The sequence below is a fragment of the Eschrichtius robustus genome, chromosome 3, assembly GCF_028021215.1.
Source record: "Eschrichtius robustus isolate mEscRob2 chromosome 3, mEscRob2.pri, whole genome shotgun sequence".
Taxonomy (NCBI): Eukaryota; Metazoa; Chordata; class Mammalia; order Artiodactyla; family Eschrichtiidae; genus Eschrichtius; species Eschrichtius robustus.
The window spans coordinates 132,052,151-132,070,122 of record NC_090826.1 but is presented as its reverse complement, the minus strand read 5'-3'; the positions used below and the strand labels follow the sequence as shown (position 1 = coordinate 132,070,122).

General features: G+C 36.7%; 1 protein-coding gene across 6 annotated transcripts in view; it reads right to left on the bottom strand.

Annotated features, from left to right (window-relative positions):
* RABGAP1L (RAB GTPase activating protein 1 like) overlaps positions 1–17,972 on the bottom strand; it is a 665,825-nt gene that overhangs the window by 76,461 nt on the left and 571,392 nt on the right. Inside the window, exon 1 of one of the 6 annotated variants that reach the window (XM_068541287.1) lies at positions 10,345–10,455. The exons of the other annotated variants lie outside the window; for them this stretch is intronic. Within the exon in view, the coding sequence (XP_068397388.1) occupies positions 10,345–10,455 (111 nt within the window). Of the gene's footprint in view, positions 1–10,344; positions 10,456–17,972 lie in introns of those variants that run through there. 6 annotated transcript variants of the gene reach the window in all.

The following is a 17,972-nucleotide window of genomic DNA, read 5'->3' as shown; positions in this document are numbered from 1 at the left end:
GAAAAGTTACCTTCATATCTCAGAAAATATAAGTTAAATGTTATTTTAGGGAATTATGGAGAGAATTCAGTGTCCTTGACCTTGGATGGAAAAAATACCTTTATTTTCCTGAACCTCTGAAATTTATCAGCTCTTTTAAATCATGACTGTAGGCAACAATCCACTGCAGTATTTGTGATTCTGTCATCAATAGACCTTACAGATATTTTCATTCACATTACAGTAATTGCATATATCTCAAAATACTATCTATATTTATGACTTTTTTAGAATTATAGTAGTTATTCTACTTGCTACCATATCTTGTTATTTAATGTGTTAATAAAAAAAAGCACATATTACTGTAACATAAATCTGATTTTGGGGGGTAGGGAGTGGGCAAAATGGGTGAAGGTGGTCCAAAGACATAAACTTCCAGTTATAAAATAAATAAGTCCTGGGAATAAAATAAATCCTGGGGTTGAAACATTAACTTTAGTTAATAATATTCTATTGTATATTTGAAAGTTGTTAAAAGAGTAGATCTTAAAAGTTCTCATCACAAAGAAATAAACTACGTGTAGTTAACTAGACTTATTTTGATCATTTTGCAATATATACATATGTAGAGCTATTACATTGTACCCCTGAAACCAATATAATGTTATATCTTAATGTTCAAAAATCTTATTTTTCTCTATTTTGATACCTATATTTCAGTATAATTGGTTTCCTTTAATTTAGTGTATTTTATGCATTTAAAAAGTTTTCTGATAAGGGGTCCATAGACTTAACCAAACTGCAAAAGGAGACCGTGACCACAAAACTGCTAAAAATCCCTGAGCTATAAAGGTTGGAATAACAATGCCAACAATTCCATGGTTGGCACACAAGGAATCTCACTGGAGAAAAGAGATTTCTGTTTTTAATCATGTTTGGGAGGGACAGGAAAGAAGAGTACTGATCCACTTCAAAGTTCCAAGAAAAATGAAAAAGGGTAATAGAGTGTTTGCTAAGCTTGAATTTCAATCAGGTTTTACTGTATTTTCAATGCGTATATGTCATTTTCTGATGACAAATCTGTGGATATACAGCTTTGGTGAATATAAACTATGCATGCTGTTGAGAAACACAGTGTTTATATATTTTAGATAGCTAGCCTAGCCATGATGATTACATAAAAAGTCAATTATTATACATGTGGTGGATGATTGTTCAGCAAATATTTGGTTTTCCTCTCCTCCAGCCTCTAAGATGGGGTATACTTTCCTGCCCCACTATGTTGGAAGTGACCTTTTGACTTGCTTTGGCCAATGGAACACGGACAAAAATCAAAGTGTGCTAGCTCTAAGCCTAGGCCTTTAAGAGCCATCAAATGTTCCCAATGACCACGCTAGGAACTTCTAAACTCTGTCATGAAAAGAGCACACTCCAGAGAGCCTGCTGGTCTCAGAAGAGTGAGAGGTGTGGAACAACAGATCTAACCAAATCTGGGTCCTGAGCCAAGTTAAGCTCAGCCATGCCCAAGTATGCCCAGCCATGTTCTGCCAAATGTTGCCACCCAAAGACTCATAAGGCAAAAGATACATGCCTATTATTATCTGCCACCACCAAGATTTATGGTCGTTTGCTATGCAGCAATATCTGACTAAGAATATATGATAAATAATACTCTTTAAAAACCTCGACTGACTAACTAATGCTCTCGGTTCTCTCTATCAAAGAAATCTGATACTCTGGGCATGCTGAACTCCTGTGGCTACTAGGTTGTTCCCACAACTGAATTTATGCTTAAAAAAGAGTTAATTGCACTGATTCCCAAACATGTTTATGATCATAATAAAATGAATGTGAAAAGAAACTGAACTGCTATTTCTATAAAAACTAAGTTGAGCTATTTGGACAGACAACAAAGATGACTGGTTAAATACAAAAGCCACTGTCACATTAAATGGTGGCAGTGCCACCATGGAAGAGGTAAAAATAGTTATAAAAAAACTGTAAAGTTTGCTTTAGATTGCTTCATGAGTTTATTAATTTATTGCCTCTCTTCAGGAAACTGAAATGACAAAGCGTTATGTATTTCAGAACTCCTATTCAAAGGCACAAGGACCCTATAACAAAATTGATAATAAATATGTATTTACATTTTAAATTAAAATAAATGTTTATGTGAGTTAGTATGTACTATTTTTAATGCTTCACCTAAACCAACATTTTCTGTTAACCAACCAACTACAGGCCTGGCTGTGTCAGATAAGAGGGTTTCTTCAATATTTCAGCTTGTTAGAAATTCTATTGTGGGCATTACAATAATCAGAGCAACGGTGTTATTTTTGTTTGTTTTGTTGCAAATCCCGTTCATAAGCCAGCCTATAGTCCTTGCATTGAATTTGAATGCTACAATTCGATTTCATATTGAGCTTGAGCACTGTGGTGAGTTTTGGGGGTTTTTTTTCCTGAAAAGATCTCTGCCTTATGTTTATTTTTTTCTTTGGTTTTGAAAAACTCTTTCTTGATTTTGACAACTGGGTCATTTCATTTTTTCCAGATGAGTAATCACAGGGCAGCGTAAATAAGAATTAAAACTAGCATATGCCTGAATCCACCGATGGATTTCCATGAACATTTTGCTTTGGGTTCTAGCAGTGTCCTAAAATTTTTATTTATTTTTTTTAAACATCTTTATTAGAGTATAATTGCTTTACAATGGTGTGTTAGTTTCTGTGGTGAGTTTTTGATGTAATACTGGCTTCCCTAATAACTTAATCATCATTTAAAATTTCTGTTAGCCAAGTCTAAAATCTGATTCATTAGACATGAATACAGGCGATGATATAAGGAATAAAACCTCAATTCCTTCTTCTGACTTACAAAGTCCTACGTCATGACCTGACCCCCACCTCCTTCCCCAGCCTCATTTCTTACCACTGTCTACCCTTGGCACATGGTGCTCTAACCACACTGATCCTACTGTTTTGCTAATATATCAAGCTCTGTACCACTTTGGGGCCTTTCTCTCAGAGATTTCCTCTGCCTGAGCTACTCTTTTTTCCTTATTTTCCTTTGGATGTCATTCAGACCTCAAATGACCCCAGTGAGGTACTCACTGATTACCCAACATAAAGCCTCCAATTAAAGACTTTAATTACATCACTCCATTTTAAGTCTCTGCATAACACTTATCACTGGCTGATAAGTGATATCATTAGCTAATATTCATGTCTTACCTCTCCTCCAAATAGTATAAGATTCGCAATTGATACAGGTCTTTCTTCCTCACACTTAGATTCTCAGGGCCAAAAATACAGCATAGCACATAGGAGCAGATCAATGACTATTTTGGATTAATTACTAAACCGAATGCAAATATGGGTGCTTAAACAAACAAAAAACTAGAATAAGATTTTTCAGTCATTGTAGACAAGCTATGATTTTATGTATTATATGTTTCACGTCAACTGCTCCTATAACACCTTCCGAAAAAAATATTTTGAATTGACTCACTAATCAGCCCCACTCCCAGAATCAAGTATAGAAAGATTATTTCTCAACATCTGAAACAAGATTAAATGCAGAACAGTTCTAATTATTATCATAGAAGCTGGTTTAATAATTTCATATTTAATAGCAAAACAACCTAAATGATCTTTAGATAGTGAATTTATAAAGTCTTGCTAAATGTTAATCTTCTATTTCATGATTTTGTAAAGGAAGAATCAGTTTGGAGTTATATCAACTTATATACATATACCTCTTACTATGTGCTGGGTATTCTTAAGTGCTTCAATGTATTAACTGACTTAATCCTATAAGGCACTTCTAATATGCTTCCAATTTCACAGATGAGAAAAATGAAACTCAGAGAGGTCAAGTAACCTGCCCAAAGTAAATGAGCTAGTTGGAGGTGAGGTGGGATTTGACCCAGACAGTTTGGCTCCAGGGTCTGTGCTCCTGGGCTCCACTCTATACTATGTCACCTCCCTTAACACTCAGATTTTTCTCTGAAGAATCTACAGTGGTGATTCATGGGTAGCAACTGAACTCTGCAAATGACAGAACTATAAATCTGAATGCTGTATGGCAGCCATATTCAGCCATGGGATTGAAGAAGCAGAGAACTTGGGGAAAGAGATAAAGTAGATGCAAAGAGAGAAGTTAATTAGATGGCATGAGATATTGAGAATGTTTGCCAGCATCAGTCTAGTACCTGCTCTGCTGAACTCCTGCCCTTGTGTTTAAAGGAACACAACCTGGTGCCCACATGATAAATTCCCTTCCTTGTTTAAGATAGCTCAAGATTTTATTACTTGCAACCATAAGAACCTTAACTCATATCAAAACTGATAAACCACATGAGGGATGATTTGGCTCCTTCTGCTAAACTGAAGTTGATGAAATACTACCAAAATATGTTCACTTAAATAATAATGAGAATGTAAAATATTCAGATAATAACATTTTTTAAAAATATGGATGAGTCAATTGGTGTTGCAATGCTTTATTTTAATCAATATTTTTGTATATACAGTGAAGATTTAGAAATAACTACTGATTTCATTGTTTTCTCCGTCTCTGGCACAAGGAATTGCTCTGAATTTTTTCTGTTTTTTTTTAATTTGGCATGCTAGATGAAATCTATGTGCCAACCCAATAAGAAGGAAGTAATTTCAGAAAGCTTACCCTCATCTCCCAGTTACACAACAGAGAAACCGCAGCTCCCTGAAGAGCTCCCTTCCTTTACTGCACAGTGCTGCTATTTTGGTATCTGTCCATTAAGAACATATATCCAGTGCTAATAGAGTAAAAACATGTGTTAGTCTGGGTAAACAGTTTTTGTTAATGGACAAACCACTGAACAACCAAGTCTCTTACAGTGATGCTGCGATCTAGAATTTCAAGATGTGAAACATTAATAAAGCCAAAATGGGCCATCTTTTCTCCATTACATGCTTGATATCCAACTTTCCCATTCAAGCTGACACAACAACAGTCTTTCCAATTTTATAAGGTGGAAAGCTTACAGTAATTTTCAACTTGTCTCAATCATTTACTCTTCTTGTATAGATCAGCTGCTTGCCTCTTCCTAAGGAATACTACTGTACCTATCCACTGCAAGAACTAACCATCATGTGTGGACTAATTTCTTTATTCACACTGCTACTGTCAAAGTGTCAAGAAGTCCAGACTCCTGTCAACTCAATTTTTAAAGGGCATTACAGCAGGTAATGCCCTTTAGAATGTTTTTTCCGCACGCAATGCGGCCCCCGTCAGTCCATTACTTCCTATTACTGTAGCAATTGATATATCTACTCAGCAGATGGTTTGGCCCATATAAAGCCCTCTTATTAACTCCACATTGCGTTCTCACCATCCTGAGGCTCAAACCTAAGACCCTCTACACCCCCAACCCAACGTCGCCAACCCCAGGGCTGTGGACCGGTAGCGGTCCGCAGCCTGTTAGGAACCGGGCCGCACAGCAGGAGGTCAGCGGCAGGCGAAGAGGGAAGCTTCATCTGCGGCACCCCCATCACTCGCATTACCGCCTGAACCACTGAACCGCCACCCACCCCCCAAGCCCCTCCCCGTGGAAAAACTGTCTTCCCCGAAACCGGTCCCTGGGGCCAAAAAGGTTGGGGACTGCTGCTCTACACCATCTTCATGGCAAAAGGCTTCAAGTTTCCTGTAGGACTGATATCCTGATAGTGATTCCCTAATCAAACAAAGCAATTAGCCAGGGTTACCCAACGAGTCCATTTCGTCCATCCCACCCCCTGCCTTCTTCCGCATCCCTGTGATACCTTAGCTACTCACCCTACTCTTTCCTCTAGGCCTTCTCCAGACAGTTACAAGGGAAGACAGTAAGAGCTTTCACTGTGCTAAATACAAGTGCTCTCATTTAATCCTTGAAGTAATCTAGTGATGTAATGCTACTATATCCCTCCTTTATCAGATGAGGAAACTGAATCTTAGAGAAATGAAGTAATTTACCAGTAAGTAACAGATGTAAAATTTGAACTGAGAACTGTAACTTTAAAGCCTCTGAAATAGTTAACTTCTTGGCCTCTGCACAAGCTGTTCGCCCTGCTCAGAAAGGTCCTACTACTTTCTACTCACTGGCAAACACCTGATCAGCCTTCACAGCCTCACTCAGTTGCTTCCACCCGCTTTGGAATTCTGCCTCCACACTGTTCAATCCGTGGTAATTATTCTCCACTTCGTTCTACCCTAAAATAGTAAATATCACCCCCATAAATACTGATTTTGCTTCTCTTTTATTTTACCGTGAGGTCTTTGGGGGAAGGGATATTGTATTTATACCCAGCACTTGCAATAACCCAAAAATGTTTGTAATATTACATACTGGCCTCTACTAACATACATCGGAAAGCAATGTTCCCTTCATAACCACTTTATAGATTAAAAAGTTGAAATAATTCAGTAGAAAATAAATTAACATTTAACATGAAATATTCAAGCTTGACAGAGTATGCATTGGTTATTAGGCTTACTCACTGTTTAAACATTAAATTGAATATTCTGAATTTAAATACATATTCAAAGCTTTCTTTTGGAACACATAATAAATGTAACAGGTGTGATCTTTTCCCTTTATTTATACTAGTCAGATACAAAAATAATTAGAAGTGGTGGAGGTGGTAGAGAGGAATGCTGGCCATTCCACTAGGAGACAGAAGGTCCTGACAGGAAAACTTCAGAGACTCCCTCCTTCACTTATTATTCCTTGTGTGAGCACTTGTGCTAAAGGGAAGGATTGAGGGGAGGGGTACAGTTTTGTCTCACAATGCAAGAGTTAACAACCAAAGCCTGTGAACAACCAAAGAAAAAGTAGTCTGTTGGATTTAAGGAAAGGCAAGAATACTGCGTCCAATGAGGCAGCTTTATCAATGCTTGAGTCATTTTGATTAGACTGGATTTTCACCTTACATACCAACTTATTCATGCTGTAGTTTAAAAGTTGTTAAGTTCTGCTAGTGGTGACTCTAGGCTTTTGTTTACTTTATCTTAGCAAATACAGTACTGATCCACGTAATCTTATGTTGTGTGTGTGGATGATCTGGATGATAAGAGAAGTTATGCTTGGCTTCCTTATCCTTTTTCTTATCTGTCATTTATGAAAAGGACTTGTATAAAGGGATCTGTGATTTTCCTGCAATATCATTCATTTTTAAAGGATCAATAGGATATAGCCATATTTTTCAAAGTGTGAATCGAGACATTTCTGAAATTAATGGTTGCTCACAACTAGCCTTTAAACAATTAAATATAACAGAGCGGAAGAAAAAACTTGAATACATCACCTGGTTTAGTCAAATTTTCTTTTAGTCTTGTGTGTACAGTGTCTTATATATTTCACTATGTGTCTCCATCAAAAATGTCAGAAAGGGCTTCCCTGGTGGCGCAGTGGTTAAGAATCCACCTGCCAATGCAGGGGACATGGGTTCGCGCCCTGGCCCGGGAAGTTCCCACATGTTGCGGAGCAACTAAGCCCGTGTGCCACAACTACTGAGCCTGCGCTCTAGAGCTCGCGTGCCACAACTACTGAGCCTGCATGCCACAACTACTGAAGCCCAAGCGCCTAGAGCCCGTGCTTCACAACAAGAGAAGCCACTGCAATGAGAAGCCCGCGCACCCGAATGAACAGTAGCCCCTGCTCACCGCAACCTGAGAAAGCCCGCATGCAGCAACAAAGACCCAATGCAGCCAAAAATAAAAATACAAAATAAATAAATTTATTAAAAAAAAAGTCAGAAAGCCACAGAGCTACTTATGAACATGAAAAGATTCAGTGTCCACACCGAAAACACTGTACTTACTGGGATTTCTACCATTTAAGGAATCAAGATAACTCTTATTATGAAACAAAGTCCAATTACAGAAAGATATTTAATTAATTCTGGACTAAGAAAGTTTCTAAATACCCTTGCAATAGTCAACCTAAACCCAGGGGATTTTATATGTTAGCAAGAATATAATTTGCTTTGCAGTACAGTAATAAATCATATTGAGAAGCAATTTATTTTATATTATAGAAAATCTGAGTATTTATCTCTTTCATACAATTTAAAGGGTTCATCTCAAAGCAAAAAATTCAATACGGAATCAAAAGCAAATGATAAATATTTTATCTTACCACAATTTTAGTATAACTTTCCCAGATAAACTAAAACCAAATACCACCTCCAAAAGCTGTTACCAGTAAATAAACTATTTCAAATTTCAAATCTGATAAAGAAAACTCAGTATCTCCAGAAAGTTCTGCAATTAAATTGAACACCCGAACGTCTATACTATTTAAAAGTTTGGTGTACAGAGCAGTATTTTGTGTCCTTATCACACCTCTGAGACTTTCCATATTAGTGACCAAATTTCATATCAAATAAACTCCAGGGCTAAATCCCCTTTGGGGGAGCTGGAATTGCATCAAGGTGTAACATATATCAGTATGTAGAATACGCAAGAATGTTCCCTGGTAAGCATATTAATATTCATTCATTCATTCATTTTCTCTCTTCCTGTCTCCTGTACATGTGTGAGCACACACCCTGCACACCCCACAACGTCTTGTATTTATTGAGAGCACATGAAGCTCTCCATGACCCGCTCACTGCCTACCTCTTCAACCTCCTCTGTCCTCTACACTGTGTCACTTTACATCTCCCTGTTTTTGTTTCTTCTCCCTCCTGGCCTGGAAAATTCCTATAAGGTTTTGAAGACTCAGCTCAGACCCCTTAAGAAGATCTTGATAGGACCATCAGAAAAAAGTGAAATAGAATTCTGAATTCTTTGGTTAAGTTTTCATGATGGAATATTGCAAAATTAATGGCTAAAATGAAGCTTAAAGATTATCCACAACTGTGAACTAACCTATCCTGACTTGGTATATATAGTAATATTTATGGTTAACTAAAAATTGGCAACAATCTCCATATAGTATATATAATTATAAAAATAGAAATTATATTAAATAGGAAAAGAATGCAATAGGCTGGATATTTCTTTATTGATGAACACTTACAGAAGTATATTATGGTTTTGTATTTGTTTTGCTTTTGCTTTTTTTTGTCCAGCTGATTCTTTTAAACTGCAGCTATAAACATCTACAAAAGGAGAGAGTGTAATGAATCCCTGTGTACTCATCTTCTGTTTCAACAATTATCAACACATATTTATTTAGTTCACCCACATCACCAACCCCTCTACTAGATTATTTTGAATCTTTGCAGACATTAACTATCCCTACCTATCTTAATCATCATCATTAACTATATCCATAAATCTCTCTAAATCATCATTTTAAACATAATCAAAATATTACTGCATACACAAAAATTGAATAATTCTAATATCACTAAATACCTAATTAGTGGTCAAATTTTCCCTGATTATCTTATAGATTTTTTTATGGTGTGTTCCAATCAGCATTGAAACAATGTCAGTACACTGCATCAGGCTGATATAACCCTTAAGTCTTTTTAAATCAACCTATGAGTTCCCCCCCACCCTTTTTTTTTCATTACAATATATTTTTTGAAGAAATTGCCATATTATGTTTAAGGTTCCCATGTCTTAAAATAGAGAATTAGGATTTCATACTAGTAAGGTAATCGTTATGATATACTTGTTCATTCTGTTGCTTGTGATGAGTACTACTGAATATAATAAATAAGAGGTTACTACAACAATAGTTATGAAAGTTTGTTAAAAGGTATGGATCAATAGCCATTATAAGGATGACATCTACAGAGAAGAAATAACAAACACTCACAAGGACTTCGTTTTTCTATTATGCCAGGACATACAAACTAAGACTCTTGGAGAATGGTTAAAAAAAAATTTACAAATCCCAACTAAAATTATACTCATAATAGTTCTTAGTAATAATGTAAAGACTCTGAGAGTTATTTGATTTTTAGATAGTTCAATTCTTAATGTCTATGTTATGGCCCACTGGTAAAAATGCTCCACACCAGAAAGACTGAATTATACGTGTGTAAATGTAGGTAGCCTTCACCTAATAATCATACACATACATACAAGGCAAACATGTGGGACAAATTTATGTTTGGCACTATAAAACTCCTCTCAACCTCACTACATAAGAAAGCATTAACCTAAGTGTTACTCCTAGGACACTTTTAAATGTACTATTAAGATATAATAGTGTTTAGTTATGTAAATAAATCCTTGAAAACCTGTAGACCTTGTTGCAGCTGTAACAACGCCAACAGCAATACTTCTATTTTAATTCCCAGGAAGTTATGCCTCAATTGCTACAGGAGTATAACTATCATATTAGAAAAGAAAAAAGAGCCCCAGAGTAGTGTGCAAGGCCCCACCTACCATAGACCTGGGCTTGCTGATGGCCACCAGACTAGTGAGGAAGTCTTCATCGTGCAGCTGGCTGAAAACATGGGCGTCATAGGCTACCATAATGGAGATTTCTTCCATCATCTTGCCAGCTGGCCTTTCCACAGCAGCAGCTGCTGCCCCAGCTACAGACCAGACTATCCAAGGGAAAATCCTATTGCAGCTCAGTGCCAACGCACACACCCACCTGAGTTTGAGGGGGTGGAGTGTCAAAATTCCAGAAGGAGAAAAAAAAAGCAGCTGCTATCATAGGCTTGTCTAGCAATTTCATCCCCAGTAGAAAACTGAGAGAGGTTTCTTATCTATGGAGGAAGTATACACTATAAACACCTTCTGCATTCTTAACAGAGCATCTGGGAAAATTCAGTTTTTGGAAATCTTCTTTAGACTTCAAAGAGAGAAATAAAAGTCTCCTATGTGGAAATATCCTAGAGCAAAAATGAAAAATAAAAACCAAAAAACACAAAACTTGATTTATTGTTATGGTCTTGATAATTAGAAATTTTTTTCGTTTATCTTCTTACTTCAGTATTACATCAAGATTCTTCTTCTTGGAGGAGAAGTGGATTTTCTTACTGCTTATTTTTCACATTCATAGAAAATAGATGGCAGCCTTTAGTTTTTCAGAATTTATAGAATTCTTGGTGCAGTTAAAAATTATCTCCTGAAGTACGGAAAAAAAAAAAAAAAAAAAGGGTTCTTTTTTCCCTCTGAGTATTTCTGTTAAGAAAAAAAGTACCAAAATATAAAAATGAAACAGGGACTGCAATATCAGTGAATAACCATTTCCTCTTCTCCCACTTAAAAAAACATGACTATTTTAAACAGAATTCTTGATATTGAGAGCTTAGTTTTTTGCTGTTATTCTGAAAGCAACACAAGGTTCTCATTTCTAAACTGATTATTTTTCTCCCAGAGATAGATGTTCTCTTGGTCTCTATTTTTAAGCTTAGAGGTTTCTTTTAATTACCCAAATCGGCAGATAGTAATGAACTATTCGTGCCTTAGCCACCAGAAGCATTTTTTTTAAAGTACAGCCGGAGACCATAAATGAACCTCAATGTGCCCTGATGAAAAATGTGAAAGCTGCCCATAATTATCATTACAATGTTGCCTAAATCACCAGGAAATATAATGTATGCTAATTTCCATGGGAAAAGTATTAAGCAAATAAAAAAGGGGGGGAGGACAGATAAAGCTCCACCAAAAGTTGTCTTTCCAGTATTTCTAATTAAGCTATTATCTTCTCTGCTTTTTATAGATTATGACACTGCAGTACCAAGAGAAATATTATTTATTAGAATTAGAAATCAGTTTGGCAATGTTTGTCTACAATCAAATACAGATACTGTTTGGAACTTTTAGTCCTAATTACCAATAGCAGTATTACGTTGTCTAAGTCTGCTTTTCAGAAAACAAAACTTGGAATGAAATTTATAGTGTCTATTTTTCCTTGTTTTTCTAAAGTATTTCCACCTAGATGAACATGATTACTTAAATAGTACCTGGGTCCATTTAAATGTGATTAGAAGAGTTTTGCAATACTATAGCACTCTAGATTACAAACGCGCGCACACACACACGCACACACACATATACACGGAAGGGGGAAAACACCTTATTGCTAGGAAACACAAGCAAGACTAATAGGCTTATTTAAACAGAAAATGCAATACTTTAAATAAACCCTCAAGATTAAAACAGCTTCAAACTGAGTTTGACCCTTGTTGGAGCTGGTAAAGCATTTTCACTTCATTTTTTCCCTACAATGCAGCTCTGCCTTTTAAGCATTATTTTCCTTAAAAATTCTTCCAGCACATTCATCTTAACGCTGACTAACCAGGTAAAAATTAAATGATCATCAGGAGACATTATAAAGCGTCAGGCAGTTCATACCTTTTCAATTCCTTTTTATCTTTTCAAAAGTACTTTAAAGGATACTGTGAATCTCTTCGTGCATTCACTAGCACCAGAAGGTTTCCGATTTATCTTGCAGGACCATTTTCTAGCTGTGAAAGCAATTCCTCTGACTTTCATATATTCCTTTGCTCCAGTGACTCAGTGCTTCCACAATGATATCTGACTCAGGTGCACTGACAAAGACACCTGTTGTGGAAGGTAAAGAAACTACTTCCCATAATGCCTTATTCCCTGCTGGCAACCACCCAGGGGCAAACAAGAATTATAACCGCATTTGAGTAGTTGCCTATGCACCCGGGGAGAGCACATTCGGTGTAACAATAGGTAATCATCTTGGTTAAGAACACTCCTAACCAAGAAAAAAAAAACGGCCAGGGAAAACAGTATCAAATAATTTTAGGTGCTGTGTGTTAAACTCATAAAACTTCTAAGGCATCAGGGCTATAAGAGTGCAAAACACTTTTAGAAACATAAAGGCTGTAAAGACAGTTTTAAAATTACAAAAACAAAAGCTAACAATTTCAAATAATTAAGTCCTTTGAGAATTCCACACAGGTTCTTAGGTAAACAATTAGGTATCTTTAAAATGCTTCTGATTTATTACTTTCAAAAGACTCTTCTAATTAGCCACAGTGCCTTCTAATTGTTAACAACATTTCACTCCTAAAGCCAAGAGGTCCTCTCTCATAGCCACAGTGCATATGTTTTCTAGAGCAAGGACTCCTCTAAGTTTGATGGGCATCCTTCATTTTTTGTCACCCTTAAATGTTTCTCCATACTTCAGAGTCTGGGAAGCAAAAATTCAAATGTTCCTTTTGTCATACAGTTAAATGTATATTTGTGTTCCCAACAAAAAGCATACTTTTTGCAAACCAATGATCTATTTAAAAAACTGTCTTTGTGTTCTCTTTTCCTAAAGATATTTTCTCCAGTGTCAGAAATAACAGCTATCGTACCCTCCCAAACTTCAGGAGTCATTGTACACAGCCATGTTTACATACAGTACTTCACTCCCTTGCAAGACATCTTTCTTACTCTTTTGCCTTTTTCCCGGTGAACTAAGACCCACTGATCTCCCCGAATGGTTTCCACCTGAGCTTCTGCAGTCCTCGACTTCACACCGTGCAGCTCCACTGAAAAAAGGCGTGGGGGTGGGGAATTACCTGAGATCAAGGCGTGAAGTGCCGACAACACCAGCTGCTGCTAAAATTTACCAGGAGAGGATTGGGTATCAAACAGGCAGCAGAAAACAAGGCACTCGTGGTAACCAACAGAGGGGCTCCAGTTCCATCAGGAACCATCTAGCTGTCTGTCCCAGGGCAAGTCATTTAACCTCCGGAGGTTTCAGTTTCCTCATGGTCATGTAAATTGAGAGGGATGGAATATATCGGAGGTTTTCACATGTGCTCAGTGTGCTCAGAAAGAGTCAAAAGCAGTGTGTCCTATTTCCCTCCACTAAATAGGCTTGTTGGGGGATTTGAAGGTGAAAATACCTTTTTAATCTCTATCAGAATAAAAAACAAAGGTGAACAGTAATCCCAGATGTTAAGAAAGTCCCCCCAGGTTGCTATAATGTGTCCCGACAAATGCAGTCTACTTTGTACCCTAATTTGGATTTTCTAATATCAACTCTTCTGCTTTTAAAAGAGGATTTGGGGACAGTTGTTACACTTTTTATTAGCTACTCTTTACAGTCTTTCTATTCAGAAGCCAAACTGCCTACAAAATAATTTTCAAAAGCCTCTCTAGATCTCGTTAAGATAAGAACAAATTAACAAATAAGATATCTCCAAATATTTTTAAATGCTGTTTTAAAATTTTTACACAGATTTTACTCTGTTAGCTGATTTGTTCCAACAGCCATTCTTCTAGGATTATTACTATTTAACAAAAACATACCTGGGTCATACTAAATGAGTGTGAGTCTAATAAACCATTCCTGGCCTTCAGAGAACATCTATTCTCAAGTGTCAAATTTAGAAAGAGCCAAAACAAAAATCAAGAGAAGCCTGAATAAGATGTGAACTTTTTTCAATTTCTGTGTTCTCCCCAAATGCAGCAAAGCAATGTAGTTTAATTATGGGAGTAGTATTCTTTTTATCCACCATCAAAGCAGCCAATACATTAAAAAATGATCACACATCATTAAAATATGATCTCACCTCACAAGAGTGGCTGTAAGGACCCTTTTTCCCATGCCTCAGGTTCTACTTGTTCAACATTCTCATCACAACAGCCGTAAAATCAGGATAAGACAGAAAGGAAGACAAAACCACCAGGACAGAAATATGGCCTAGAGGGCAGAAAGGTCTATGTCCCCCACATGTACTGGCAAAGCCCTGTAGAGACTGTTCTTCGTTCCCCAGTGGTCTTTTTCTAATAATTCAGGAACATCTTTATAGATTCAATTAATATATAATAGATTCAGTTCAATATAAACATTCATGAGGTATACATGACTCAATTTTAACGGACTGTCACAAAATGTTCATGGTATTGACATAAAGAACTCTAAGAAAGACAAAATTCTACAATTACTTTCTTAATCACAGGAAAACAATATTCCAAGTAGGTTTCTCTTTACACTTAGGAGTGCACATTACAGAACCCAAGTGCTCTAAGTGGCGGAACAAAAGATGAAATGAGAGAGAAACCACTAAAGTATCAAACAGAAGAAAGCTTTTCAGAATATTTTGGATTTCAGAATAGTCCAGTAACATGCTGAGTTTTTACAAAGGAAAAAGAACATGAAGTAAAAGATAAATAAGCGAAATCTTAGTTCTCTTTAAAATCATGCAAAGGTAAATAAAGAAAACCATTATTCTCGTGTCAAATTCCAACCATTCAGCTCATTATCTTTCCTATCTTTGCTAGTAATTGCTAGGCAAATTCAAAACCTCAGAAAACACATATTCTTTAAAAAAAAAAAAAAAAAAAATCCCCAGAGTTAAACTAAGAAAACAAAAGCCAGTGGGACATAAATACTTGCTCAACAGTTACACTGGGTATCTTACTTCCTCATTTGCATCTCACTACAAAGAATGAGGGTGAGGTACATTCCAAACTATGAAAGAGTAGCTGCAACTCTTTAACAAGTCAGCTTTCTACCTCATTTGTAACTCTGAAATCCACAGCCAACTATTAAAAACAAGACAACAGGTCCAACATGGAGTCACTTATGCTAAGCCCCATGTCACCAAAGACTTTGTTACAGTTTCCACTCTCCCAGAAATGAAATCTTAAACCAGGAATCACCTCATCAGCACTAGTTAGGTAATCTGCCTGATAGACCTCTGCTGTCCCCTAAAGGAAAGTAATCTTGTGATAACCAATCCACTTTTTTGCCTCATGTAACTTTCTTATTCCTGCTCCCTTCTGCCTATAAAAGCCTTTCATTTTGTACGGCTCCTTGGAGCTCCTTTCTATCTGCTAGATTGGCTGCCGCCCTTCCGTGAACTGTTGAATAAAGCCAATAAGATCTTTAAAATTTACTCAGTTGAATTTTGTTTTTTAACACAACACATTCACTTAAATTTTACCTAACCAAAAATAAGCATTGCAAGTGCTCCTAAGCATTCACTGATATTTGCTATCACCCCAAGCGAGGACGGTTCCAAACACATCTAAGAATACGAGTAATGCTTCATCTTGTCTCATTTTGAGCAGAATATACAACTGAATTGTAATTGCAAATAACTTTACCTTAATTTCTAAAGCATTTGAATAACTTTTTTAAGTTTTACTGACCACTAAATCAAACCATTCCACATGGAATATGTTTCAAATTCCTTTTTCACAAGGTCAGAAGGTAGGTTTAGAGAACAACAAAGTGTTAACTCGTTTTCATTCTAGTGTTCATTTGTCTCAAGTTCTTCCTGTAGGGCTGGTGACCCAACCTGGATAACTCTTCCAAATGGGCCCTCAGATCCCTGTAGTAGGTCATATACAGAAGCTTGCAGTGGTGGACTTGGCTAAAATTCTGCAGTTAAAACTGGAAGAATTTAATGGTATGTGAATTATATCTATTAAAATTAAAACAGCAGCATTTACTAAATGCATGCAATGTGCATGAGGAGGGCCTATAAATGTGTAATATAGTAACATATAATCTAGTTATAATAATGACTAATATATACTAAAAATTCTCTATAATAATAATGCAGCTAGTATTTAGTAAGTACTCACTATGTCCTAGACATAGAATCTCATTTAATCTTTGCGTAAGTCAATGAGCTAGGTACTATAAATATCCTTGCTTTATAGACGAAGTAACTAAAGTGTGGAGAAGTTTAGTGATTTGACTCCATTCTCACAGCTAGAAATGGAACTGACAGGATTCAAAAATAAGCCTGTCTGGCTGCAAAGTGCATGCCCTTCATGACTACAGGAAGATAAGGGAAGTAAGCAAACATGTACGGAGAATCAGCCCTGTGCCAGACACCACTGCTTCTCCCACGCTGGGATCTCCTTGACACTCACACACTTTATTAAGGTTACACAATACAATACACCATGTCTGTCAAGTCATATTAGGATTGTAACAGAATTAAGTCCTTCTGCAGACAGGAAAGTCTTCATGGAAAAAAATGGATTGGATTTTCATAAGCAAAGTGAAGTAATTTTTTTAGAGAGAAAATAAAATTAGCCTGGCCAGAGTGGTGAATTTATGTTAGGTACAGTAGGAGGTACAGTTTCAAAGGCAGATTTGAATCAGCCTGTGGTAGGTTTCCAATCTCAGGTCAACAAATTTGGAATACAAGGTATGTAGGCCAAGGGCAGTCCTCGAAGACTACAGGGTTTCTGCCTTTCTAGCCTCCATTTTTTATCATTAGAGTAAGTATAGCATAATGGTTAACACATGGGCTCCAGGGTTCAAAATACCCTGGTTTGATACAATGCTCTGACACATACTAGCTGTTTGACCATGAATAAGTTCCATAAGCTGTCTCACCCTTGGTCTTCTCATCCATAAATGAGAAAATGATAACAGTGCTGATATTATGAGGAATAAGGTAATGCACATAAAAGCCCTTAGTAAGGTGCCAGGCTCTATAAAGTATTTGATTAGTGATAGTTGCTGTTATTATCAACATTAATAAAAATGATGGAGAGTTCCCTGGTAGTCTAGTGGTTAGGATTCAGGTCTTTCATTGCTGTGGCCTGGGTTCAATCCCTGGTCAGGGAACTGAGATCCTGCAAGCTGCACAGCACGGTGAGAAAAAAAAAAAGAAAGAAAAAAGACGACTGGAGTGGTAAGATCATCTGCCAAAAACTGAGAAGATGGAATATAACCTTTAGATATGAGGTGGGGTCTCTTCTCAGTACATAAGAACACAGTCAATGCCTCTATTTTCTATTTTCTTGTCCAATTAATAAAAATTCTGGAGGGAGAAATAAAAGGTGTCTCACAACTCCAATCCTGTACCAGTTTTCCCTACACAATGAATCTTTCTAGATGTTGCTTTGTTTGGGAGCAATCTGGTAATTTACACAAGTCCTTCTGTCAGAAATAATTGAGGCAGGTTAGAGGAGGTAAAAGGTTGATAATGGGGTGGGAGGGGATCTCTTACAGTCTAGCTTCCCTCTCCAGTTTCCTGACTACAATGCAAACAGAGCCTAATCAATTTCCTCTTATTAAATTGAGCAATTGTGACAAGAACAGGGAACAAAGAGAGCATTTG